Source organism: Hemicordylus capensis, chromosome 5, assembly GCF_027244095.1.
Source record: "Hemicordylus capensis ecotype Gifberg chromosome 5, rHemCap1.1.pri, whole genome shotgun sequence".
NCBI classification, from domain to species: Eukaryota; Metazoa; Chordata; class Lepidosauria; order Squamata; family Cordylidae; genus Hemicordylus; species Hemicordylus capensis.
Window position 1 is genome coordinate 227,470,425 of NC_069661.1, and position 24,870 is coordinate 227,495,294.

At 42.7% G+C, this 24,870-nt stretch overlaps 1 protein-coding gene across 12 annotated transcripts in view; it reads right to left on the minus strand.

The window, feature by feature from the left end:
- Positions 1-24,870, minus strand: part of MYBPC1 (myosin binding protein C1) — a 130,947-nt gene that overhangs the window by 47,011 nt on the left and 59,066 nt on the right. For all 12 annotated transcript variants that reach the window (XM_053255296.1, XM_053255297.1, XM_053255295.1 and 9 more), the window contains 10 exons: positions 21,019-21,185; positions 19,492-19,624; positions 15,650-15,774; positions 11,152-11,257; positions 8,907-9,073; positions 7,760-7,922; positions 4,954-5,060; positions 3,968-4,101; positions 1,797-1,956; positions 471-575 (listed from right to left, as the gene is read on the minus strand). In XM_053255296.1, coding sequence (XP_053111271.1) covers positions 471-575; positions 1,797-1,956; positions 3,968-4,101; positions 4,954-5,060; positions 7,760-7,922; positions 8,907-9,073; positions 11,152-11,257; positions 15,650-15,774; positions 19,492-19,624; positions 21,019-21,185 — 1,367 coding nt within the window. The remainder of the gene's footprint in view (positions 1-470; positions 576-1,796; positions 1,957-3,967; positions 4,102-4,953; positions 5,061-7,759; positions 7,923-8,906; positions 9,074-11,151; positions 11,258-15,649; positions 15,775-19,491; positions 19,625-21,018; positions 21,186-24,870) is intronic.

Below are 24,870 nucleotides of genomic sequence, written 5' to 3' on the forward strand. Positions count from 1 at the left end.
ATCAAAAAGGCACCTTTAAAAAGTGGTGATTCTCTTTATTGAGCAGGGGGAGAGCAACTGGCCCTATCTATCCCCAGCACAGCATCCATCCAGTGGCTGTTGCTGGTGTTTCTTATGTTTCTTTTTTAGGTTGTGAGCCCTTTGGGAAGAGGGGGGCTATTCATTCATTCATTCATTCATTCATTCATTCCTATGTAAACCGCTTTGGGAACTTTTGTTGAAAGGTAGTATATACATTTTCGTATTTGTTGTAACTGATAAACTAGAGCTAGAATCAAGTCAAGTCACTTATTACGATCAGATACATATACAGTTAGAACTAGGATGGGAAAGCTCAGATTGCAATGATGTCACATCATATGTTTTGTTTTTTACATTAATAGAGAGAAAGGAGGAGGAGATATAAGGTCCTACCTATGGTAGATTCTACCAAACCTCCAAACATTCATATATATGATACATCTACTTACCTAAGATTGGGGATCCACCATCATTTGCTGGAGGTTCCCAGGTCATAATACACCAATCTTCTCCCACTTCAATCACATTTGGTGCCACAGGTGGGTCAGGAATATCTGTTGCAAATAAATAAATTTATATTTGTTTGAACTTTTTTTGTTCCACTAAAACTGTTAATATTACCGTGCAGCAAAGAAGTTAATCATTGCTATAATGGAGAAAACCCACTCACCCCTATTCAATAAAAGGTAGACTATGACCAAGTCTAAGATATAGACTTTTAATATGTTCCGTAGATGGTCACTGTTATATCTAACAGAATGTCTTTCATAGTGTGGCAAAATTAAAAAAAACTTATAACTATGAAATCCTTCAGAGGGTTTTCATTTCCCAACATGTAGATCTTCTACCATCTTCTTCAGAAAGCACCCAGAAAAGTACTGGAGCCAGTGTGGTGTAGTGGTTAGAGTGTTGGACTAGGACTGGGGAGATCCGAGTTCAAATCCCCATGCAGCCATGATACTTGCTGGGTGACTCTGGGCCAGTCACATCTCTCTCAGCCTAATCTACTTCAGAGGGTTGTTGTGAGGAGAAACTTAACTATGTTATGTCTGGGCTCCTCGGAGGAAGAGTGGAATGTAAATATAAATATAAATAATAAATAATTAGCATACAAGCAAGCCCTCTGTGATCATCTATACAATGGGATTCCACCAAATGGAAAAAAGATATCTTCTACAGACAAGCTGCAGTCTTCAAGCTTTTTATTCTAGTATGTCAGAAATACCTGTGGTATAGTGAATAGACTATTGGGCGTAGGTGTGGAAGAACCAGGTTCAAATCTCCACTCAGCTACAAAAAAGTTCATTTGCTGGCCTTGAGAAATATCGTTCTCCCTTACTTTAACTTAGAGAGTCATTGGGTGGCCTCACATGATCACCACCAAGTCATTAAACTGGCAACTGGTTGGTAAGCCGGGTACTGGAGTGTGCACTCGCAGCAGGCCTGTCATGTGAAGCCTCCAACTCCAGTTCCACACTGTGTTATCAAGAATCTCCCAACTTTGTCCAACTTCAAATTTTGGTGACCAAAGTCAGGCAAATCTCAGTAATGTGGTGTAGGAACCAGCAGTTGACAGCTCCACATGACACGCCTATTAGAAGCTTGTGTTCACTGAGAACCTCCACTTCCTGGCTTACCAACTTGGCGGCAATTGTGTGAAGCCACTCATGGTGAAGTTATGAATGAAGTACTTTGTACACTGGAAAGACACACACACATGAAAAGATCAGTGGTTCTAGAACTAAGCATACCAGCCTTGTCCTAGAATTACTTACCAACCACTTTGATGTTGATGTGAGCTGTGTCTTCTCCAGCCTCATTCTTTAGCATTATTCTGTAGACACCCGAGTCTTCCCTTTCAGCTGAATCGATCACCAAGCAACTGCTGTCTGGATAGCTCTCTCCCCGTATTCTGCTTGCAGGATCCATGAGCCACTAGGAATTGTTGTTAAAAGAAGAAGTGAAAGAGAGAGAGAGAGAGAGAGACAGAAGTAGTATCTGAGAGGTTGAAAATTAGCAGCCCTGGCAAATCAGAAACAAATCATGTTATATAATAAGAAATCTGTGCAGCTATGTATCCTACATTACAACTATCTAAACAGTACACCTTGGAAAAATCCTTATATGGAGCTCAATTGGTTTTGTCCTGCTTGGTAATGCCCAGACTATTGGCATTTTTGAGTGCCATGCCATGACTGTCACTAGATGCCGTATAGTCATTTTGCACACAGTGGCTGCACAGCCCTGACAGGTGGCATGTGGAGGTCCAATGGACAACAAATTTGCCACTACAGAATAAACTATGTCAATACAAACAAGGAACCATCCATAAAGAATGCTAAATTGCAACCTCACCCACAGTTATTAGGGAATAAACCAAACTGAAATCAATGGGACTTACTTCCGAGTAAACATGCATAGGATTGCACTGTCAAAGTACAGGTGACCCTCGTTATTTGAGGGGGTTCTGTTCTCGCCTATAGGCGCAAATACAGAAACCACAAAAAACAAAACCTTGAGTCAATGGGAATTGGGGGGTTAGGTTCCTTGAGCTTAAAATAGGTCCAAAAAAGCAGGAATAAAGGGAATAAAGCATAGTATCTTCCTCTCCAGGCCTCCAGCTCTCCAGAAAGCTGCCTGCCCCCAACCCCACAAATCCTCCACATTTTTGAGATTATTATTTTTTAATTATTGGGATTTCTAAAAATAAAAAAGTCGCAAAATGACTCTGTGCTGCAAAATGGTGATTGGAAATTACATTGAAAGTCATTTCTGGCCACCCAGGAACCGCAGATAGGTGAATTTTGCCTATTTTTAAAACCACAATAAAGAAACTGGGTCCTTATGACCCAACCACGGATATGCGGAACCGTGGGTGCCAGGAACTCGGATAGTGAAGGCCACCTGCATTTTCAAGACTTCCTTAACCCACCTCATCCTCTTGTTATACTTTGCCTCACTTTAATCAATACCTCATCCTTCTTTTGTCACAGCCTTGCTACATTCTCACCCTTCTTTCTACCTTACGTATTATATAGATAGATGGTCCCCAAACCTGTCATTATTTCGTGGAATAAAATTGCAACAGACAGGCAGTATCACAGAATGGACTTGCTGCACACACAACACCAATATAGCTATGTTGGGGAACTGCGGTTCGAATCAAGCTGGCTCACACACCCCCAGGGGGACTTTTGTAGGTCAGGTAACCTCTTATTTTAAGGACAGAAATTTAGGAAGGAAGCTACAATAAATCCCACAAAATTTAGTTCAAAGTTATGCCTCTGTTAAGGACAAAGGAAGAGCCCTGCTAAACCAGACCAATTGCCCCTCTATTCCAGCAATGTCCAGCATCCTGTTTCTCACAGAGGCCAACCAGTTGCTCCTAGAAAGCCCACAAGCAGGGCATGTAGGCAAATAGCCCTTTTCCACTGTTGGTAGAAGCCATTATGCCACAGAAATGCATATTTTGTTATGAAAGATAAGGCATCTAAGATAGTAAAAGTATTTTAAAAGACATGTTAGAATAAATGATGTCAGGGGAAAGGTGGAGAAGCAGCAAGCTTTTGAGCTTCAGGCTTTTATATTTTGTATTTGGTTTTTTTCCTTCTCAAATCAAGCCTCTTACCTTGGAATTTACTAAACTGAGCAGTTTAAACTTGAACAACTAGCAGAGCTATTTTATGGGGATGCTCTTGTTATTAGAAGACTGAGTACATTAAGATAAGACGCTAAAGAGAGCTTATGAGTGTCTGTGGATAAGTAAACAATGAAGAAGAAGCAAGCTAAGAAAACAAAGCAAACCAACCAAATTAAGTTTACAGATAACAGCTCTCTGGTTTACAGATAACAGCCTTGAGGCCCTCTAATATGAAAGATAATAAAAACACATTTCTTTGAAGGCTTAACACCAAAGTACAGATATAGGCCTAGAGTGTAGTTGTACCTTGTCCCCTCTGCTCCACATAACCTTGGGAGCAGGCTCTCCAGAGATAGGGATCTCAAGTCGTAACTTAGTTCCTGCTACGACTGTCACTGTATTACCTTCACCAAGCCCATCCAGGTGGATTTTAGGTGGATCTGAAAAAATGAGACACAGTGGAATTCATGTAAGGAATTTCCATAATCAAAGGAGCATTTTGAAAAATACCCTGATCTGTACATACACAATACAGAGTCAAATATACAATACAATACAGTGAATTAAAACTTCTTAAACTCGTACATTTTTCTGATGTTTGACTCTGAAACAAAAACTACCAAGCCATCCTATTTATTGTCCCAAACCTTGTTAACAAGCCACCAATACCCCATTTGGTATCCTCATATGCTGCGGGTTCACACAATCATGCTTATGTTGTTAACCCACATTAAACTTGGATTTGAATGATTGTGTGAACAATGGCAATGGCTCTCAGTTCACAATAAATTGGTTTTGTGCAGCATATGGTGTGCACACAAAACATGTTTTACACACCACCACAAAACCTCTTTTTAGATTACACTCAGCCCTTCATTTCTCTCTAATGCAAACTCTGCTCTCTCTCCTTCTCCCATCAGATTCCAGATAATTAGCCACATTCGCTTGTAGCAAAAACACCAGAGTCCAATGGAACTGTAAAGAATTTTATTGTGAACAAAACAAAGATTAATGTGGCATCTTAAAAATGAACAGATATATTGCTAGTCTTCAAGGTGCCACAAGCCTCTTTGTTGGGTTTGCTAAAACAGCCTACATGCCTATCTTTCTGGAATTGTATTGTGGCATTAGCTTCTCCCTCATTTCCTAGAGTGCCACAATGCTGAAATGCAGGAAGTTGAAGCAATATAACTGATCCAATAGGACCAGCAATGCATTATATCCATGCAGGCCAAATTCTTAATAGTAAAGTACATTCCACAAATGAAATAACAGACACATGAGGAAGTTACCTATAATATGAACTTTGCAAGGGATGTTGACATTATAGGCTTCTGGAACAAACATGTACTCGCCATCATCCTCAACAAGTGAGCTATCTATGATTAGCCGGTGGATTCTGTGAAAAATCAAGATGAAGAAAAAAATATATCATGCCAGGATTACTAATACTATAGCTATGAGACAGACTGTGACAATATTTTATATTTCATGACAATATACACAACCAGTTCTTATACAATAGACCTGATTTGTGCAATGTTTCTGAATAAAAAAGGTTTTCTTTTTTCAGAGATTTATTACCACCAAGCTTTTTTTTAATCTTCTGTGTTTATTTATTTTAAATATCCTCCTCCTCACATTCAGCAAAACAAGTGTTATGAAATAAACATAGGGTTCCAAACCCAACTTTCCCCTTGTAACACAAATTCAAGGGCTAAGAACCATCACAAACCATTCCCACCCCGCCCCCCACAACAAATACTCAGTTCTTATTGATTTGTCGAGTAGGATTCACACATATTTCCTCAATAAATACATTGCTAATTTTTTGTTTGGAAAATGTTATTCCTTCCTCAGGGAACAGTGGCTCTTCCCCTATGGGATCTTATCTGAAATGATTGTGGGTACAATCCCCACCCACAATCCCTCAGCAGGTATGCATGAGCCTCCCATTTCAGAAAATTATTGAGAGTCTGGTGTGACCAAGAGCTTGCACAGCAGGAGGAACTGAAGGGCCATGCTCACAGCTACCACAGCTAGATGCAAGGGAGGATGGATTATGCTAGTTGTGTTTTTAAATTATGTATCATCATCATCATCATCATCATCATCTCTTAGATGCTGAAAACTTGCCAACTGTTCACCTAAACCACAATTCATGTAATCTATCTTAAACAAAAAAGATGAACAAAATCAAGTTTTTAAAAAAATGTCCCTACTCTGAAGCAATGGTCTGACATTTTATGATCTTAATTTTTATTTTTGTATTTATTCTTTTGAAGTCTCTGCTCTTTTCTCTTTCTCTGGCATTTCACTGGAATGTACATCTACTATGGTTTCTTAAAAAACAAAAATCATGAATCCCCACTGCAAGATTATGAGGCTGTTCTCATGTGCACCCTAACCCAGGCTAGGGAATCCCAGCCTGGGTTATGCTGCACATGAGAACTGATGGTATCAGGCCTGAACTTGGCAGGGAGGTGCTGCCTAACCGCACTTTGAAACCCAGCTCTTAGCCAGGGTTAAGGGTTCAAGCAAGCTCTTAACCTGGGCTCCAGGATTGTGTGTACACTGAGGCTATATTCAGCCCCAGCAGACACAGAGATTGGTGCCTAGAGTGCCCGTCTCCTGGGGGAATTCCCAAATGCACCATGCATGTTGTGCGGTTCATTGTGGGACATCCAGAGGCCAGGATGCACTGTGCCAGCCTCCAGAGCTCAGCATGGATCATCGCACTCCCAGCAAGGTCAAACACTCATCTGGGGGGAAGGTGAGTTCAATCAACCTCCCCCGCTGCCTGCCACCCCGCCCACCACCTCACCCACCTGGTCATGTGAAAGACCTCCATTTTTCCTGAAGTAATGCTGTCCTCACTCCAATTCATTACATGAGGAAGGAGGATTTAAAAAAAAATAAGTCTCTTGTAGAGGGGAAAACAACCATTAAAAAACCTGACCCATTTGAATCATTTGAATCAACAGTCTTTATTCATATAAATGAGATATTTTCGCTTTAAACCTTGATCCCTTGTACCATGTTTAGGGCACTTTCAGTGATTTGTTGAACTGCACTCTCCTCTGAGGTAAATAGGACCTTGCCATTGTTTAAAAGGCAGAACTCTAGATGAAACAGTAGTAGACCAAAAGTCTAATTATCAAAGAATCATTTTTCTCATTTTCAACTCATTGCATCTTCTGTTTGATCCTTGGAATACACAATCAAATGAGGTCAGAGTAGAGATTGCTATTTTAGAGCAACTGATTGTATAAAGAAGCAAAGCAACCTTAAAACATTTAATGAGGTTATTCACACGAGCGAGCAAAACTGGGCTAAGGGAGCCTAGCCTGGTTTTGCACGCTCATTGAACCACCGAGACTGGGCCCGATCCCAGTGGCTTCCTAGTTAAACAAGGTTAAGGGAGTGAGCACTCCCTTACCCTCATTTTTCAGATCATGTGTCAAGCTGTGGCTGCTTGCACACTCAGAGGAGGGGGGATCCCAGTAATGCACCGTGCACTCACGCAGTGCATTATGGGGGCTCTGGTGGGGAGGTAGTGCGTCCCAGCACCCCGAACCCATGAGCTGCTGTGGGAGCCACTGTTTGTCTGGGCGGGTGATCCACCCGCCCGGGGATTTGCAGGACATTGTCTGTGGGGACGGTAAGTTGGACACTCCTTCCCCACAGACCACATGCGAGCTCTTCCCATGGATCATGAGAAGAGCTCTATAGAGTTGGCACTGACATTTTTTTAAAGTGAAATTTTACGGGAAGCTAAATAAGTTTCTATAAGGCAAGTAACATTTCTCAGGGGCAGTTCTGCGTCTCCTTAAGGCTGGCATAGAATTTAGACAGTGTAATTTGAGATTTGAATCAGAGTTTCCCTGAAGGGGAAACACCTGAGCATTTTCAGGAGAAGTCAAATGAATTTTTATAAGACCAAGTGAAATTTCTCAGGGAGGTTTTGCATGTCTCTATCTGGATCCTGACAATTTGCCACGTGATAAGGGGCAGCTTCTCAGTGAGCAGCTTCTGTGGGTACTGCCGTTCTGTACAAACATTGCCCAAGTGCCCAAGGTCAGTGGGTTTCATGCCTACCTTCCCTTGTGATACATCTTGATCCGGTCACTTGGCTGGAGGAGCTGCCCATTTTTGTACCACTTCCCTTCTACATTCTCAGAGATCTCACATTTCAGAGAGAGCTCTTTGCCAAGCCTCACAGTCTGGTCTTCCAAGGGATGCAATATCTTCAGTGGTCTCACTTCAGAAATGAGTAATGGGAGAAATTATAGTAGTTAATTTCTTTTCATTTCTGTCTTGTCCCTACAGGGCAAGACTGCTCAAGGCAGTTCATCACTTTCACTGAACAGGAGTGTCTGTGTATGTCTGGAGCATGTGCAGAGGCACAGGAAGTTCCTGCATACATCCACATAGGGATGTGCAGAACCAGTTCGATCATGAACCGGACCACTGTGAACGGGGCCGGTTAGAGTGGTTCAGTTGAGAATTGCTTTGAACTAGTTCAAGCGGGTTTGTTGAACGGACCAGCCCAGCCAATCAGTTTGACCAAACCGGTTTGCATACCCATGGTTCGGTCCTAATTCAGTCCGAATTCAGACCAAACTGCACCGAACAGTCCATGCACACCCCTACATGCAGATTGGAGCTGCCACATGCACAATGTCTTCCTCATTCACTGCAATGCTAGGTGTAGCTCCACACAGGCATCCCAATTGCATGGATGGTGTTGGTAGATAGAGCACAGGAATCCAGCACAACATGAATGGGCTGGTAGGGGAATCTCACACATCTGAGAGTTTCAACCTTCTTCATATCTTTTCTTTTTCAATCCCAGTTTCAATCCCAATTCTGGGAGTGTCAATCCCAGCTGCCTTGGGGATCAATGATAAAAGGAGGCTTAAATATGCAATAAATATCTAAATAAATATGTCCCCTACAGCCTACTGAGCTTTGAATTAGAAACAATGTCTAACAGTATTGCCTATAAATGAATGGTCAACTAAATTCCAAATAAGGTAAACATGGAAAGGATGCAGATATATTGTTCACAGAGCCTAATCTCAGAAGATTAGCACATACAGTAGATTACCCAGTAGGTGCTTAGGAGGAGTTGAGTGGCATTTGCTTATTTATGTGTATGTACAGTATCTAGGGTTATGTTTACACTAGGCATAGAGAATCATATATGATTTCTAGCACAACTAGAAAGCCATGTTTCACTCACAGTCAACTTTTAGCTTGGCAGCTGATTGTCCTCCTGTTGTCATCACCGAATAAGTTGCATTATCAGATTTAGACGCTTCATCTATGATCAGAGTGTGTTTCTTACCCTCAACTTTCACTTTGTATCGAGATTTACCATCAAGGGGCAGTTCCACACCATTTTTAAACCTGAACAAGAAAAGTAATTCTCTTGAATGCACCATTCCTTTGCCTGACTATAAAGAGTCATCTGTTTGCTGGATTAAAAATGTGGTAAATGGCATGGCAGGCAATTAAGATAAGTTAAAATCTTTTTATAAAGGAGCGATTGTTGTCACAGTATTTCCCTAAGACTACATTTGGGAGATGTTCAATTTTGGCTCTTCTTGGATTGAATCTGCATAAACGCAGATTTCACACATTTCACAAATGCAATGATCTGCAAAGATCCAGCATTAATGTTTCCTGCAATATCCTTTGCATCCTAGCATGCAATCACATAAAAAGATTGTCACATTCAACCTGTACTAGGTTTTTAAAAAAATAACTCAACCAATCTTGTGTTTTCACAGTGAATAACAACAGTTTTAAACGTTAGCTCAGCAGCACAGAAGTGGCTCTTTTCCCTTTCAGTAGCTACACAGCAAGATGGCAATCAGGTAGTGGATTAATGTGGCACAGATTGCTCAAAAAAGATCTGGAGCAATCTTGTACACATTCTTGCCATGTTATTGAACACATGTATGTATGTATGTATGTATGTATGTATGTAGATTAATGTGGCACAGATTGTTCAAAAAAGATCTGGAGCAATCTTGCACACATTCTTGCCATGTTATTGAACACTTGATTGATTGATTGATTGATTTGATTTGATTTATATATTGCCCTTCCAAAAATGGCTCTACAGTCATGTGGCATGACTAGCCTCAAACAGGCATCCGCAGATCCACTTGCCAGCTTGCCAGTGGTGAGTGCTCCTGACTAGTGTTCCTTCTAATAGGGATCCCCAGATGTTGTTGACTACAACTCCCATAACCCTCAAGCAAAAGCCATTGCAGTTGGAGATTCTGGGAGTCGTAGTCAATAACATCTAGGCATCCCTGTTAGAGGGAACACTGCTCCTGACCCTCTGGCGAGCAGGACACCCAGCACCACAGATCTCCTCCCCAGAGATCTCATATCCAATGCCATTTGTAGAAATTAATAAACAGCAGAAATCCCTTTTGAGCAGCAGAAGGCTCTCACTGTTTCTTACCCTCTTCATATCCCAATGCAAATGAGAGAAGATCAACTTCTCTCCTAAGTCCTCTGCCTGTGTGCCAGGAAGGATTTGGGGGAGGAGAGGGGGATGATGGCAAGGAGCAATAATGACTGGCTAGTGAGCTAATCTGAAATTTGTGGACCCCTGGCTCAAAACAATTATTTATTTAATGGATTTATATTCTGCCTTGCCACCATTTAGGGCTTTAAAATGGCTTACAAACATGTTTGGATAGACTTGTTTTCAGCAACAGAGGTGGGCTTCCACAAGTAAATCATCCGCCCTACCCCTGATGTCTACTCTGGAGGTCCAAGCTGGTTGGAAGGCAAGTTCCTTTTCGTCATCTGATTATAGCAATACAATATATTCAGATACATTTCTCTTAGTGATCATGGTCCATGAGCATGTAGACTATGAGCAAGGATATCTCCTTGCTCATAGTCTATATGCTCATGGACCATGATGCAGATATCTGCACAAGCAGAATTCATGGGCATGCTGGTGCCCATATTCACATCTGAGCATGCACTGAAGCTGCCAAATTAGGATTTGCACCATTTTCAGCCTCTAAAACAGGGGTTATTAACCTGGGGTTCATGGGATATTTTATTTATTTATTTAACTGCTATTTATATACCACCTGCAACCATTTCTTAAGTCAGTTTACAACTGATTAAAAATCTATAAACATTAAAATCAACAGTTAGAACAAATACATGAAGATTTAAAACTCCGATTTAAAATCAGTTAAAAGCCTGATAGGTGTGTTTTCAGTGCTCTTCCAAAGGCCAGGTGGATCCAGATGGTTCATGGGAAATCTTTGCCCCACTGAATTTAATTTGCTTCCTTAGGAGTCAGAATAGCATTCATGAAAATAACTATTGTATCCCGGAGTATTAAAATAACTACTGTATCCTGAACTGCTCCTATCCTTATCCCATTAGTTACAATTAAACTTAAATGGGACCAAAATGTTTATGAAAGAAGAATGTAAGTGGCGTACCATTTCACATTTGCATCATCTTCAGACACTTCAACTGATAATTCTACTTTGTCACCAATATAACCATTGGTATCTTCCAGGCCTTTTGTCACCATCACTGGAGGCTCTACATGGAAAAACAGCCATGATGACATCAGGAACAAGTTGCTATAAATAATCATATATCTTTAACCCCGATATCAAATGACTTCAGTTACTACTTACTTTCAATCAACCAGATAATGTTTTCTCCCATTCCCTTTCCTCCAGATTATTTGAGATTATTGATCTGTAATGCCAATATTCTTGTCATCAACCTGGTTCTACACATAGAGACTGTTCACGTAAGCAGCCCCAACCAGGCCTTGGTAGGGCTGCTCGTGTGAAGCACCGGGATCGAGGCCAGGTAGCCTGGGATGTGTACCTGGCCTTTCACCTGGGTAAAAATGGCACAAAATGGAGCTGTCTGGGAAGAGCATCTAAGTTCCAAGTTCCCTCCCTGGCATCTCCAAGATAGGGCTGAGAGAGATTCCTGCCTGCAAACTTGGAGAAGCCGCTGCCAGTCTGTGAAGACAATACTGAGCTAGATAGACCGAGGGTCCAGCGCAGTATATGGCAGCTTCCTATGTTCCTATGCTCCTTTTACCCAGATCCAGGGTTGTGTCTGCTTGGGCTGCAGGCCTAGAGTGCCAGGCTTGAGAGGAAATCCTTCAATACACTGTGCTCATTGTGCAGAGAATTTAGGGATCTCTAGAGGCCAGTACACATTTTCTCTGTCTCTGGATGGCTGTGTGGCTCCTGAGAGAGCCTCTTATATGAATTCCTGAGCTGCGCAGCCAGGAGATGGCTGGGAATACAAGGTCATCTCGGGGAAAGATAAGCTCATTCTTACCCTCCTCCCCTGCCCTCCCCGCTGGATCCTATGGGGGTTTTGGGGGGGGAGGTGAAAATTTTGTTTATAATCACCCACTTGGCCCATTTCTTTTGTGAGTTGGGTGGTAGGTAGCACCCATCATGTCCTACCACACAACCCACTTTGGTGTCCCTAGGGAGTTCCGTCCACAGACACACACACACAGACACAGAGAACTGCCACTGTCCATTTCTCACCACAACACTATCTAACAAAGAAAACAAACCACAACTCAAGGAAAACAGGCATCAAAGTTCTGCCTTTATCAATCTGAGATCCAGCAAAACCAGATAGTTATAGCAGCAATAGCACACCATATTATACTCAGTGCTGAGAAAACCACAAAATCATTCATTTATTCCTTCCTCCTCTCCTCCTGATGTAGCCACTTCAAGAGAGGCACACTGTAAGGGCTCTCTCTGCCTACCAGTCCATTTGAATACATTTTGGAATTCCCTCCTTTTGTGTTCCCCCTTCCTCCTTCCTCCCCCCAGCCAATGGGGGCACAGTTGACCATTATTATTATTATTATTATTATTATTATTAATAATAATTTGATTTGTATATTGCCCTTCCAAAATGGCTCAGGGCGGTTTACAATTAAAACAAACCACTAAAACAGTAAAGAGCTAAAACAAATTAAAAAAAAATATAACAATTAACAATTTAAAAACATTTTAAAACAATTAAACAATTACAGTGATTAAAAACCCCGAAATCGGGTTTTGAATTTTAAAATAGACCAGATATTAAAAAACCCAAAATTTAGGAAGCTGAGAAAGGTTGGGTGAAAAGATGGGTTTTCAGGTGTTTTTTGAAAATTGCCAGAGATGGGGAGGATCATATCTTAGCAGGGAGCGCATTCCACAATCTCAGAGCAGAGAAGAGCTGGTCTTGTGGTAGCAAGCATGACTTGTCCCCTTAGCTAAGCAGGGTCTGCCCTGGTTGCATCTGAATGGGAGACTTGATGTGTGAGCACTGCAAGATATTCCCCTCAGGGGATGAAGCTGCTCTGGGAAGAGCAGAGGGTTTCAAGTTCCCTCCCTGGCTTCTCCAAGATAGGGCTGAGAGAGATTCCTGCCTGCAACCTTGGAGAAGCCACTGCCAGTCTGTGAAGACAATACTGAGCTAGCTAGACCAATGGTCTGACTCAGTATATGGCAGCTTCCTATGTTCCTATGTCTCTGTGTAGCCACCAAATGGGTCGGCGGCAACTGGAGATGGACCTCCCCAGATGACCTCAATGGGCGGTGGGGCTCATAATGAAGAAGATGCTCTCTTAGATACCCAGGGCCTAAGCCATTTAGGGCTTTGTAAGTTATAACAAGCACTTTGTATTTTGTCCAGAAACCTATTGGCAGCCAGTGTAACTCCATCAGTAAAGGAGTAACATGGTCTCTCCGAGATGACCCAGAGACCAACCTGGCTGCCATGTTCTGAACCAACTGAAGTTTCTGGGCTATGTACAAAGGTAGCCCCACATAGAGCACATTACAAAAGTCAAGTCTGGAGGTTACCAACAGATGTACCACAGTTTTGAGGTCATTGATCTCGAGAAACGGGCACAGCTGGCGTATCAGCAGAAGCTGATAGAAAGCACCCCTGGCCACCGCCTCAACCTGAGAAACCAGGGAGAGATGTGAATCCAGAAGTACTCCCAGACTGGGAACGTGTTCCTTTTGGGGAAGTGTGACCCCATCTAGAACAGGCAGATCAACATCGTCTCTAGAGTTCTGACCCCGCACAATAAGTACCTCCATCTTATCTGGATTCAGCTTCAGCTTATTCTCCCTCATCCAGCCCATTACTGCTTCCAGGCAGGCATTTAGGGAAGATATGCCACCTCCTGAAGAAGTTGACATAGAGATGTAGATCTGGGTGTCATCAGAGTACTGGTAACACCCAGCTCCAAATCCCCTGATGATCTCTCCCAGCGGTTTCATGTAGATGTTAAAAAGCACTGGAGAAAGTATGGAGCCTTGAGGAACACCATACTTAGGCTCAGATTTTGAAGAGCAACAGTCTCCAATCGACACCATCTGGAATCTATCTGAGAGGTAGGAGCGGAACCACTGTAGAACAGTGCCTCCCACCCCCAACCCCCTCAGACGTTCCAGAAGGATACTGTGGTCGACAGTATCGAAAGCTACCGAGAGATCCAAAAGGACCAACAGAGTCACACTTCCTCTCTCAATTCCCAATTGGAGATCATCCATCAGGCCGACCAAAGCAGTCTCCACCCCATGGCCCGCCCGAAAACCAGTTTGAAATGGGTCTAGATAATCAGTTTCCTCCAAGACTCCTGGTACTTAGAGGCTACCACCCTCTCAGTTACCTTGCCCAGCCATGGGAGGTTGGAAACAGGCCTATAATTGCTCAACTCTGAGGGATCTAATGCAGGCTTCTTTAGAAGAGGTCCAATGATTGCCTCCTTAAGACAAGGAGGCATCCTGCCCTCCCCCATGACAATACTTGCTTTGTATGATAACCAGCCAACCAAGAAGCAAGGAGATTGCAAGCTAATCAGAAGCCAGTGCCAGAAAACCAATCAGCAAGGGGGGGAAAGCCTCCAAAATGGTGCTCAAAATGGGTTTGTTTTGTTCCGAGCTTGAAACAGGCCCTTTATTCAAAGGGTGTTTGGTTTCAAGCGCAAAACACTTGAAACGTCCTGTTACGAGTTGAAATGTTTTGACATGGAAACGTTTTGCGCATCCCCAGTTTTTATGCTTTTACTGTAAACTCCCCCAAGCAGCTGGAGGAGTGTCCTGGAGGAGTGGGATATAAATATTTAAAATACATACATACATAAATACATAAAACGGAGCAGACAATTTGTTCTGCATGAAAGACCCCGCCTTTTAAGACATAGCTGGCAGGGCATGTCAGTTCAATAGGCTGGGCCAGGGAGACCAACTCAGCTGCTGAACTTCAGCCCGTTGTCCAGAAGCAGATCTGGCAGAACGATAGCTGACAGGAAGCAGAGGCAACTGTCTCTTCCTCCACACTTCCTGTCAGCGATAATGCCCATAGAAAAAATAGGAAAGGGGCTACCCTGCCCTTTCACTCAGCCTACAGTGGCGGCAAGAATCTCTGGGTATTCTGTGCTCAAAAATGCATACATTGCATCCTCCATTCCTTGATCTGACTGGGCCTTCCAGTGAGTATATCCTTCTGAGGACAAGAGGGCAGAAACTCCCCTCTGCCCCCTCAATTCAAACATTAAGAAATCATATCAAGGAGAGCTGGTCTTGTGGTAGCAAGCATGACTTGTCCCCATAGCTAAGCAGGGTCTGCCCTGGTTGCATCTGAATGGGAGACTTGATGTGTGAGCACTGCAAGATATTCCCCTCAGGGGATGAAGCCGCTCTGTGAAGAGCAGAAGGTTTCAAGTTCCCTCCCTGGCAGCTTCTCCAATATAGGGCTGAGAGAGATTCCTGCCTGCAACCTTGGAGAAGTCGCTGCCAGTGTGTGAAGACAATACTGAGCTAGATAGACCAATGGTCTGACTCAGTATATGGCAGCTTCCTATGTTCCTATATCAGTTACGCTTAACACATATTAGCAAATACTGGCGGAAGCTTTGAAAGAAACACTAGCATTGCTTACCTCTTACAAACAGTTCTGTGGAGCATTTCTCATCACCCGCAGTCACATGATAGCGAGCATCGTCCGTCAGCATGCAGTTGCTGATAAATAAGATTCTTTCATTACCCTTGTGCTCAAAAATGTATCTGTTGGAAATGACAAAATAACAAATTAGGATTTATTCACAGACATGGATCCTACATATTGTTATTTCAGCATAAACATTCTAGAAGCATAGTGCAAAGGAATGTTACGACAGAGGACTGCTTGACCCCTCTGCTTTAACTATACTGCTCTTGTATTTACATAATTCAAGCCCTATTCAAACATTATTTTAAAATATGATGTATGTGAGTACAAGGATCCCAAAGTGCTCTGGAAACACTGTCATGGCGCATTACTCTCTCCCTCTCCCACCCCACCTCTTCACTATCACGGTGATGTTCATCTGGAGGTGAATGCCATAACCATGATGGTGGACATTTCTGTGATCAGCCAGCTTGGGCACCCCAGCCTATCGAAAGCAGAAGCACCCACCATCACACTTACGGTGTCCACCTCTTCGGATGAATGCTGTAACCGTGGACGGCGTGGGTGTGGGGAGGGAGTGATGTGCTAGGATTGGGACTTCCGGATATGTTCAAGATGGCGTACAAAAGCTATTGTGAAGAGGACTTCTTTGAAACAGGTTATCTTGGCAGCATAGCTGTGTCTCTTCTGGTGCAAATAGCAGCTGCAGGGAGACCCAAACTGGACTGGAAACACAGCAGGGAGGGACAGTGGATAAAGGGGTAAAGGTGTCTTCCTGCTAGAGTTCCAGTCCGGATCAGGGCTCCTTGTAGCTGCTATTTACATTAAGAACAACAATAACTAACATGCAGGCCCTGGTAATGCAATAGGCATATTGTTGAGTCTAGTCCTTAAAAATAACTAAGATTGCAAGAATGCAATAGATTCTGAGTTCTTCAGAACAGAGAACTGTCTTCACATTCCCTTTTGTATATAAACTGCTTTGAGAACATTTTGTTGAAAAGCAGCATATTTATTAACTATTATTATTAATTATTAATTATTATTATTATTATTAATAGTTATTATTATTATTATTATTATTATTTCTACAAGAATAATATATATAATGCAAACACAAACTTCAAGAGAACCAAACAGAACAGTCTCTGAAACATTAGATGAGTGAAGATGGAAATAACCCGTAACAGGAGCCTAGGTTTCATTCCAGCACTCTTGACATTTTTCTAAAAGTACAATAATAGCTGGAGTAAAGGAGCCAACATTACTGGTAGGCCAGATGGCTCAAGGGATAGGTAATGGGATATGGAGCCTTTCACCTTGAGGTCATTGGTTCACATTTGTTTCAGGTCAGTAATGACCAAACCTCATTAGCATCTAACAGCTGTTCAGTGGCATGAAGGATGCAAGGTGGTGCATTCAGTTCAGCTGGCTTCTTGAGATAATATATGGACCTTGTGGGAGCCAATGTTCACAGGCACAATCCCTATTCTAGAGGCTGAAACCCTTTCAGATGTTTTTTATTTCTGTCTGTCTGTGGACTTCATTGCTGGGAGAAGGGTTGCCAGCTCTGACCTGAAGTTATCCTTAGCTATTTTGCCCTGATTTTCTCTCACAATTTTTCAAAATATCAAGCCATTAACATCTCCAGGGGCTGCTTTCATTAATCACTTGGAGAGCGATGCCAATTCTGGTAGATAACAGCCAGTTATCCTGGATAGCTGCATCCCTAGTTCTGCAGAAACAGTTGGCAGTAGCAGAAAGAGGGGTGAAGATAGGATAGGTTCAGTCCTGGGAAGCATTACATCTGTCCCACAGGCTCTGCGTTTTAGTCTCTAAGAGGACATACTAGTTTGCAATATATAGAAAACTGGCTTCCCCCCAGAGAGACTTAACTGGAATTCTAGAGATTTATATTGTGCTCCTACAATGTAATCTGTCTTCAGGCAAGGAAGGTCTGTCAGAACAAGGAATGAGACATCATTTTATTCTTTAACAATTCTGTCAGGATTTATCCCCCTGCAGGATTGTCACTTTTGTTGCTGTTCATGACTTCCTTTGAGAAAGTACAAAAGCAGCCGCACCTTGGCTGTGTGTGGCCGGAGGTGGTGGGCTGGGGGGGGGGGGAGAGAAAAAGCTCTCTGTGGGGCAGAGAGAAAAAGCTCTGCGCCTTTTCTGAGCAGATTTCTTGAACCTATTTGCCCATCCTTTTATTGCTCAATATTACGAAGGATTCAGGAGGACTTGAACTTTAGGCTCAAGAAGTTGCCATTCCAAGCACAGAGCTTGTCTGGCCTATCAGGAAATGCAGAATTTCAAGCCCATCCTCATCTTTTCTGGCACAGAAGTCTGACCTATCTGCAGTGCTGACATTTAAGCCCACCAACCAGCCTTCTCTGTTCTGTGGGGCAGGGAATAAGCCTGCAGGAAATGGAGAAACTGAGACCCAACAAGCCTCTTCTCCTCTCTTTGCAGGTGTCTGCTGAATCAGGAGCTGTACAGCTCTGGGTCCAGCAAGCTATCCTTTTCATCCTGTGGATTTGGCCTGCCAGAGTTTTTGCTAATCACAATCAGTGTGATTGCTAATCACAATGGACCTTCATGGATCTGGGATCAGGGATAAAGGATTTAGGGTGGTGATATGGCACCTGGACATGCTTGAGCAGTGTTGCTGAGTAAGCACTTAAGAAAGCACTTTAATTTTAGAAAGTAAGTATTTTTGCCAAGTAGGTATTTAATGCTGAACCGCTCAGTAGTATGGGCAGAAGTTATCTGCATCTATCTATAGTTAGTGTGTGTGGCTAATTTCAAAATAAGGTTGAGAGGGAAATTGTGGATTCCTGTTTCAAATGCATATTACTGGCACTTTTACACTATCACTGCCTTCGGACTTAACGCCAAACTGTGGGCCCAATGGACCCGTGGTTCCGAGCCCCTGCTCTCCCATCCAATGGGGAGCTGTCTCTCTGAAGTCATGCTGAGAGACAGCTCACGGGGAACTGGCTACCAGGCCTTCCTTCCTTAAAGAAGGACAGCCCTGGCAGCCAAAGTGAGGGAGGAGTTTCCTCCCTCAACTCCCGTTCCATGAGGGCAAAACTGTGGTGCCAATGTTCAGATATAATGCTGGCACCGCAGAAATTGAGTTTAAGCAGCAAAACTCCACTCTGAACCAAAGGTTCAGAATTGAGTTAAAGGAGAGAAACTGTGGGTCCCTTTCTGCCATAAACTCCAGTTGCCCCCATTCAGACATATGGCTATGGAAACTGGAAGTGAAGGTACCTCTGATTCCCTACTATGTCAGAATTCGGCTTCTGTGTGTTTTGTTAGAACTGTGAATTAAAATTTTGGGCAGAGAAAAATATATCTGGGGGATCAAAGATATAGGTTAGGAGGTTTGGCAGTAAAATGATGCGGGACCTCCTCAAATGCTTAAGGAGGATCTGCATCCTTGTAAAATGGTGTTAAGTAGTGGTATCAAAACATAATTTGTTTGCTGCACTAGACTAATATCCATCAGCTGCAGCATTCTCTTTTCAACAGTAGCCAGTTAGATGCCTCTGGAGGCTCACAAGTATTTTTATATTTGTTTTTATGTCTCTGTCTTGCTCTTCCTCCTGGTGTACATGGTTATCATTATCCTCACAAGTAGGAGAACTTCCATCCCTGGTTTTTCTCCCCATCACCTGAATAGCAGAGGTATACTGCCTCTGAAAATGGAAGTTTCCTCCAGCTATCATGGCTTGCTTGCCTAACCGATTCTCCCTGAAATAATCTAATCCTCTTTGAAATATAAATGGTCTTTACATTTTAGTTAATGGGAATACAGTACTTACTTTCCACTTGGTCGTATTTCTTGGCCATTTTTATACCACTTGAGTTCCACTGTAGGATCAGCCAACTCCACCACAAACCTTACTCTACCTCCTTTATCCACTTGATATGCCGGATCCAAAATCTTAGCAAAAGCTGTTGGATGAGAAAGTTGTAGAGGAGGAAGAAAGACAGAAAATATATGGGAAGCTGTCATGAAACTTAAGAATGTCTAGAAAACTGGAGAACTTACAGGAAGGTTGTTTCTGTCAACAGTGGCTCACATCAAGACTAATGAAGTGCTGGTTCAGTGACACTTTACATGTGCTATGCAAGAGCAACAATTTCCGTCAATCTGCTCTTCCCTCCGAAACCAACTGTGATTTCCAAAAATATGTCCATGAGAGTTGCATAGCCCTCAAGGACATCTTTGCGTGAGTCACAGTGGGAAGGAGTCTTCAGGCGGAAGGGGAGATCAACTAAAGTCACCTCTTCCCCTTAGAACCAACACAGTGTTAGCAGCATGAGCACTGTGCTAATTCTGGATGTTGGCAAGTGTGTTTAGAATATTTGAGTTGTATTGTTCTTAAATTCTCCTACTATGTTGGTGATAAGATAAATAAAAATGGTTAAAAGGCCAAAAGATCCACTTTTAAGGAGGATAATTAATATGTAGCTTGTGCCAATGAATGGCACAATGAATGATACAATGAATGACACAGGAGGTAAAGGCTGTATCCTGCAATTGATTGATATGGATATCACAGAAGAACAAGATAAAGGCCCATCAAGTAATGGGAGAGGGAGTGTGGGTGGATTCCAGTCCATTCCCAAGCCACCACTTCCTACCTTTGCTATCCTGCCTTCCCACTTCTATTTCCCATCCATCACTGAAGCCATTATCATGGGCAGAGCAAGAAGTAAGGGCCAGACCTACTTTTCCAAACATGGCTTGACTTGTTCTCTGGGCGTGAACATGGCAACCAAGCTCTGATAAGGACTTTAATCTGAATAGCACTGCCCTGTGTCTCATTTGTCAGTCATGCTAGAGTGTGGCCAGAATATGGGAGAGTACAATAAGGGAGAGAATGTGGGGAAGTGACTAAGTCAGATAAATACCTGTTGAATTGTAACTGACAATGGAATTAGCATCCTTAATTATGGTTTAGAGACCAATTGCCTTACTACATAAAACCAACATTGTTCTACTTGAGTGCGGTTTTTGAAGCGGCATGTAGAAAAAAGGACTGTAACTCTGGGGGCCAGGAGGGCTGCTTGCTATAACAGCAGAGTGACAGGATGAGATTCAACAAGTGCAGTTTCTCCTATTTTTAATTCTACAGTGAGGGAAGAAGCCATACTTGGTAAAAATTCTGCATGAGTTCCAACTGTTTAAAAGACAGCGGCCCTCTTTGAGTTAGACTGAGCAACCTTGTTAAAGTTGCTTCATGTTCTAAGACAAATTCCTCTATGCTTTTTGGAGCTTTTTGAAGGAAATTTCCCCTTGGTTTCCTGGACAGACATAAGCAAGTTTTCCCTTGCTTTCTTACCTGCACTCTTCTTTTCTTCCCTGCGTGTGCGCTTCAGGCGTTTCAACATGCCCCTCAGATCAGTGATTCCATACTGAAATGCAATTTTCTCATAGTCATTAGGATTGGAATTTTTCAGAAGCTCCCACACATCTATATCAGGTTCTTCAGGCTCTTGTTTAACTTCCCTAATTAGGAACAACAAAAAAAAAAAAAAAAAAAAAAGGAAGGAAAGGTGGGGGGCAAGAAAAGAAGGGAGATGCACCACAAGTTAATGAAAATTTTCAGCATGTTGAAGGGGGAAATCAAATCCAAGGAAGGCTATGTTGGAAATGTTTTAGCTAAGTTTAGTGATTTAAACCAAAGGTTCAGGGATAGGGTTGATTGTGTAATCCAGGCCTGCTCAATCTAGGCCCCCCCCCCCCAGCTGTTTTTTGGACTACAACTCCTATAATCCCCAGCCACAGTGGCCAATAGCCAGGGATTATGGGAATTGTAGGCCAACATCTGCAGGAGGGCCGAAGTTGAGCAGCCCTGGTTAATCAGACATCCTTACAGTAGAAGAGGAGAGAAGTAGCATACTTACCTTTGTCTTCAGTGCGTAACATTTTACAGATCTTGTGATAGTCTTTTTAGTTCAAACCTGTGAGAATTCACATGAAAGAAACTGGAGTTCTGCACCAATCTATTGTTTTTCCGTATGTGTCATTCAACTGATGGAAAGAAAACTGTGAAATTTATTCTGAAACATAATTTTGTGGGCCTGGTCCAAGCGAGAGGGAGTAACAGTAAATGGATTGTTGGATTAGGACCTAAATATGTGGCAAGTGAGAGCCATTTTGAGAAGCTTTTTATTAAAATTTTAGTCTTAAATGTTTTGGTCTGATTGTTAAAAGGGATTCATTCATTGTTTCAGAAAGGAAAGCTGTCATAACTAGGGGCCGATCCTGGATAATTATCTGGATCAAATGCAAACTGAGATAGCCTAGAAATTCTGGGTTCTCATGACATATGCAATAATCATGGTTAACTTTTTAACTGCAAATGTTCTCATTGTGTGAATGTGGCCCTACTAACTTAGAACAGTAAGTTGGAAAGATTTCAAAACTTCCATTGCACAGCAATAATTGGACTGCTTTCTCCCTACCACAGAGTGAATTTTGCATGTATGTAATAATGAAACCCACATAGAGGCTGAATGTTTGGCCAACTTCAACAGCAGACCTGCCTGCCATCTGTTCAGCCAGATTTTTGAGTTCTGCCAGAAGTGTGGAGAACTTCAGTGTGCCTTGACCCTTCACAAGGCTATCTCCTCATGTGACTTCAGTACACAGAATTTGAAAAATAATTTTGGAGTATTATGTGGCCAGACAAATCCATCCTGAGATTAGATGCCACTGTGGTAAAGTCACAATTATATTTTCCTACAATTTTCACATAATTATTTCCTGTAGAGTCATTAAAAAATAAAATCCTCACGGAAATTCTCTCAGATCTCAACACATGATCATAAGTAACAGAAGTACTGTTCATAACATGAAAATGACAGGCAGCACTTTGTAGTGACTTTACCATGTGGAAAATGAATGCACGTGTTGATTTACAAGTCAGAGCTCATCCTAATTAAACTAAATTCTATTCTGGAGGAGTGGACTGTAAAGATAATAAAAATAGACAGAAGACAGCTTTTTAAATTTTTTGTATTATTCCATCTTTTTTGGTATTAAGATGGAACCACCAAATACTTAAGGAGACAAGATACAGCCCTGCTGGATCAGACCCAAGGCCCATCTAGTCCAGCATCCTGTTTTGAAGGAGGTACTTTATCTTATGGTAATATTCTAAAGAGATCATTGGATTTTTGCAAATGCTAACAAAATGTTAATTTAGTGTACTGGAATGATACCACATAATAAGGCTATTCACATGAGCTATCTAGCCCAGATGAGGGCAACCTAGCCTAGACTAGGGAGTGAGGCCACTCCTGGCACTGCCCTCCCTCCAAATTCTGCTTTTTACCCCAGCCTTTAGCCAAAGTTAAGGGCATACAGTACGTGCACCCTTAACCCCGGTGCCAGGGTCCATATGAATGCTCACGCTGCTTCCAGCCCGAGCGGACACAGAGATGGGCACCTAGAGCACCCATCTCCCAGGGAAATCCCCCAATGCACCACACTCATTGCATGGTGCATGGTGGGATTCCTGGAGGCTGGGACATATTGTGCCGGCCTCCAGAGATCTGTGCTGCTTGGAGCAGCATGGATCATCTGGGAGCGTGAGATGTGCTCCCAGCAGCATTCTGTTGATCATCTGCAGGGGGGAAGGTAAGTTGGCAAAGTCTTCCCCCACCCCCACACACCTGCCCACCCCCCATGTGATTGTGTGCATAGCCTTAATGTGTAAAACTGTTCAGACTTTATTAAACGACGAAAATATAAGGAAGTATGAGATAAGGACAATTAACCTTTTAATGATGTGAGTTTATTATATGATGTTTTATATTTTATACTTAGAGTTAAAAAGGTTGCTATTTATTGCAAAACATAGCTATTTCAGTGAGATTCCACCCAGGGCCAGCACCAGGTTCTAGGGAGGCCCTCGGCAAACTGTCCTCCTTGGGCCCCTCCTTACCTAGGTAGCTCTGAAGAGTTGCTCTGCCACTAATAAATGAAAGCTATGGGCATGGGCTAGACCCTCGGCAGCTGCCAACCAGGGTTTTCCCCCCAAAGAACCCGGGCCGCCATGCTCAGGGGCCGCGCGTCTGACATCAGATGCAGGGCGTGTGGGCATGCTAGCAAATAGGGCTGTACGGCTCCGTTTTTAAGAGGTTTCAGTCAGTGCTGGGCTCCCAGCCTGGCCAGGAATGCCTCTCCCTGCTTTTGCAAGCAGGGAGAAGTCATCGCAGCCATGCTGTGAAGGCAACGCTGGCCGGACATTCCTTCCAAATGGGGCATGCGGCCCCGTTTGCTAGCATGGCCACGCCCCCTGCATCTGATGTCAGAAGTCAGGTGAGGGTGGTGGGGACTGCCAGCAGCAGGCTGAAGAGAGGCCACCACCCTCTGTAGGCCACTGCCGCCAATGATTCCAGCCCTGATTCCAGCTGCCCAAAGATCAGGTCAAAATGCAAACATGTCCAAAAGCTGACACACATTAAGGGGAAGAATTCTCATTTCAATAGCTGGCCGTTCCAGCCGTGGCAACTCTTCTCAGTTGCCATGAGAGGTGTGCACATGCATCAACAGGAATCAATATGAGAACGTGCCCCTTAACTTTATACAGTTGTTGAGAATGAGGATTGGTGCATCCTGATTTTCAACCCATTACAGATATACTCTTCCAGCTGTTTCATGTACCTCATTCAACTGAAGAACAAATCCTTGAGCAAACAAACTTTGTCCTGAAGAGGAAATGTTTATTCCTTTGTGGATAACGGACATGTGATTTTTGTTTTATGCATAGCAAAAGATGCGATTCTTTTATTCCCATGAAGGAATTATCTTGTTAAATATATTTTGTTGTAAAATATATTTTGTTGTAAAATATACAAAATTGAGGTGTATAGTGTTTAGCTTTTGCAGAAATGGATCATTAGATTGTTCTAGCAACTTAGAAGCTGCTCATGCTATCGTCAGAATTAAACTCTTGCCCTCAATCTTTAAATTAATTACACTCAGCTAGTTAAGTCAAGCCTGCTTCTGAAACCAATTGTGTCATGGAATGATGGAGCTAGGCCCATACCCAGCTGTCTTTGATTTCCACAACTCAATGGATTAGGATCCCATTGACAGCAGAGATGGACTGCACCTGGTCATTAGATGCAGACACACTCTCAGCCTTCAGGAATGCAGTCATGTGTTCTTCTAACCATTTGTC